General features: G+C 34.9%; 1 protein-coding gene across 1 annotated transcript; it reads left to right on the top strand.

The window, feature by feature from the left end:
- The first annotated feature begins 714 nt into the window (after positions 1 to 714).
- Positions 715 to 3,506, top strand: LOC145158612 (uncharacterized). The gene is made up of 2 exons (XM_079077486.1): positions 715 to 738; positions 2,385 to 3,506. Exons 1-2 carry the CDS (start codon positions 715 to 717, stop codon positions 3,504 to 3,506), a joined length of 1,146 nt encoding a protein of 381 aa, XP_078933612.1.
- The last annotated feature ends 444 nt before the right edge of the window (positions 3,507 to 3,950 follow it).

Genomic DNA, 3,950 nt, shown 5'->3' with positions numbered 1-3,950 from the left:
CTTTAAATTGGATTCGGACCCAAACTAATATTATATGGAGATTTTATATTATATTAAATTAGATTCCGGCCCAAAGAAATATCATATGAAGAAAATATCATATGAAGATTTTATTTATATTAACAACACCCTTGTATTTTTTTATAGACTTATTTGGCGAAATAGTGTATTTTATAAGATATAAATATGTTAAATAGATTTATCACTTTTTTTGACATAAAAGCAAGGTTCTAAAAAGCTCGTCATGGCTCCAAGGCTTGTATGTGCCGCCAAGCTTTACCAAAACGCCGTCTTGACTCATATATGTGTATAAAAATAAATAATAGTTGAAAATACATATAAAAATATGAATTATATACAAAATTGCCGCTTTAAGTCACGTCTTACAAACAACGTGGCTCGTCAAGGCTCAGAAAAGCTTGAGGCTTGACATTGCCACCAAGTCACGCTTTACGTTATTTAGAACGTTGCATAAAAGACTTTAAATAAAATCTAAATACATTAAATAAGATCTTTGTCAAGTGTAAGAAGATTTTGTATACTCAAGTACGAATCCCCACCGCTGCCTACGGCTACACTAGGAGGCAGGAGCTTGGGAAGTACATGAAATCTCCGCTTTGCTGAATTGAGCCCTAGACTAACCTCATTTTCTCCCCCTTTTCTCCAGATTACTCACCGGTAACTTTATTCCGATCATCCTTGATTTTTTCACCGATGGAAGCTACTAGCGCCGTACAGGTTTACTCTCGTCACCTTCTTGTCTCGATTTCATAATCTGTTTTGTTATGAACTTCTTTCGTTCTTTTATGTAATTTTGAGAAACCTTGATGTGAAATGTGGCTCTCTTACGTGCTTGCAAATCATGCGAACGTGTATTAGTTGGATCGTAATTTAGTGACTGAGTTCGTCTCGTATTTAGCTAAATCACTCTATGCATGTGGTGAGTCTTGTTAGCTCTTGTGGACAAGTGATTATACACGCTAGGCTTGATACGACTTCTAGTTTATATAAGTTGGACTCCATTTTATAGTCTATGTCCTAAGAAGATGCAAAATTTGTGCCTCCTGCATGAAGATGTGTACGGGTGCATCTTTTCTAGGGCTATACAATTATCTTTTTATTATATTTTTGTATAAAACTTTCCATATGAGGATTAAACCTTTAATTACTAAAGCCGTCACACCGTAGTTCGATTTTTCTAAAGATGGAAAGGAGGAAGGAATAAAAATGCTAAAATAGCTTGTGGAGATGAAAGTTCAGACTTTCTATATTTAACTTGTTTAGTTTATACTTAATATGCCTTGTATAGGGTTCAGCCATAAAATATGATGTTGTCTCCATGACAGCTGAGTTACTCCACTATGAGTGGAAGATCAAGTGTTTGAGTTAAAAAAAACAACCTTTTTCTAGAAATATGCAAGGGAATGATAGTGCCGATAGTGGAGATATATACCTTTTCTGTTAGGAAAATGGATTTAGACTATGTTTGCTGAAAACGACAGGCTAAAAGGCTATCTGGTAGCTGATAACTGATAAACTAACTTATAAAAAATAACGTTTGGTAAAAAGTAGCTGGTTAGCTAGCTGGAAAGTGTAAAATGACATTTAAGAACATGTAGACATATTTGTTTATTCAAATTAATAAAGGGTATATTTGTGAGAATTAAAAAAACAAACTCTATAAGCTAGTTCAAAAACTACCCTGAGTAGCTTTTTTAAAAAAGGTAGCTTATAAGCTATTTTTTGGCTTGCCAAATATGACAACTTAAATTGATTTTCACACCATTATGGAAATTTATCCAGGCAAGATTTGGACTTCCTCCAGGACAAAAAATATAGATCTATTTTCTTTTTAGATTTTTTCTTGAACTTCCTTGACTACTAGTTGCTTATTCAATATCCAAATTTTTGACGATTTTATAGTCCCATTTTTTATTAGTGATTCGCGATCTGGAATCTGGATCGAGGATCTTCAAAATCGGCAACAATATTAACTATATAGAGAATACCATTTTCTTTTTGTATTTTAACCGAGATACCTCTAGATGGTACTGGTTGGTTCTGGCCTTCGAATCAATTCAGGGGGGGGTGATGAGTTTACTAATTATGTGGTGCCTCTTTTACACGAAATAAGATTTCCTCTCGGAACGTCCTGATATCTACTATATTACTCCAATCAACACAAGTCATTCGATTAAGTTATAATCAATAATCAGGAATCTTATCTTCATTTAGTTTTACTAGAAAAATCTTCCATCACTTGATTAGTTACTATGGAGTTAAACAATACTCCACTTTGTCAACAGAAGTACTAGACACTTTGTAGTTATATTTCTTCCTAATGTTGTTCCTCTCAAATGAAGTTAATGTTTATTTTGAAACAGGAATCAATGAAGATGGCAATAAGAAAATGCAGGGAAGAAGCTGAAGTTGAACAGACGATGAAGAAAGTGAAGGTGGACCGTTCTTCCTTTCTTTTAGATGACATCCTTTTTGATATCCTGAGAAGGCTTCCTGCTGATATCCTTCGTTATAAGGCTAAGTTTGTCTGTAGAAGATGGTTCAATATAATTACTAACAGGATCTTAAGAGATCATGCTTCTTTCATAGTCCAGAGGTCAAGTGGACTTCACACAGCGTTTCAGGTGGTTATAAGGGAAGAAAAACAAGGGCTGGAATTGGAACAACAACAGCTAGATATGCCTTGTAAATTTCGTTTAAAGTCTTGGTGTAACGAGTTCCTTTTAATAGTGGACCCCAACAGAAAAGAATCTTTGTACGTTTTCAATCTAATGACTAAGCAAGCATTATGTCTTCCGGGATGTATGGCATCTTGCGGAGGACACTATACCAGCAAATGTGGACTGGCCCTTGCCTTCGATGGATTCCTGGGAATATACAAGGCTATCCATGTGTTTATGGGCCCACCAATCGAATGCAAGATTATTGTCTTCAACAGAGATATTTCCTCTCATGTTTTCTCAATGTGGAAAAAGATCCAAGTGCCTTCTTATGATATGGGTGAAGGGCAGTATTATTGGGGCAACCCGGTTTCAGTTCAAGGCAGGTACTTTCACTGGGATGTTCATTGTTCCAAGTACCTGGTTTCCATAGATATGGTGAAAGAGAAATTTTTCCAAATGAGCCTACCAGCTGAATGTAATGATGATCGGGTGAAACGCCAATATTCTCTTTTTGAGATGAGTGGTTTCCTTGCTCTCCTTGATAACGTTTCTTGGAATCATGCTGACTTATGGATTCTTAAAGATATCCAGAGGATGAAGTGGGAGAAGTTGCAATCAATAAGTGTCCCGAGTTATGTGAACACAAGAATATATCCTGTCTGTAGCGTGATAAGTATGAGATATCTCATCTTGAAGAAATCTAGTCCCAAGCCTGGCCTATTTAGTTATGATCTCACAAATGAAGTCACAAAAGAACTCAACATCCTTTGTCGAGATAGTGAACCTTGTGTGGTTCATTCAGCAGTACCAAGTTTTCTATAAGTTATGTAGACAATGCAGTGTATATATATATATATATATATATATATATATATATATATATATATATATATATATATATATATATATCATAATGTACAAGTGGAAAACTGTATAACATAAAAGCGGAGGCCTTGTTTTGGTTATAGTATAGGATAATGAATGTTATGCTCTAATAGTTTCTTTACTACCCAGTACCTAGATCATGTATTAATACTGCAAACTACAATCTTGCTCGTAATCTGAGCTGTTTAACTGTGTTAATGCATGCATATATGATGTGGTAAACATAGTTTAGGCTTTTAGGACTTGTTGCTATATTGGTTGAAGTAAACATATGATGTGACAATTTTCCTACTTGAAAGGTTAAGCAGTTGTTAATGCTCGGATCTTGACTGGTAGATGGGGTTGGTTTCCTTTTTTTAAGGTTATAAGGTGATGTGAGAA

Source organism: Lactuca virosa, chromosome 2, assembly GCF_052849685.1.
Source record: "Lactuca virosa cultivar CGN04683 chromosome 2, Lactuca_virosa_CGN04683_v6, whole genome shotgun sequence".
Lineage (NCBI taxonomy): Eukaryota > Viridiplantae > Streptophyta > Magnoliopsida > Asterales > Asteraceae > Lactuca > Lactuca virosa.
This window is presented reverse-complemented; position numbering and strand designations above follow the sequence as displayed.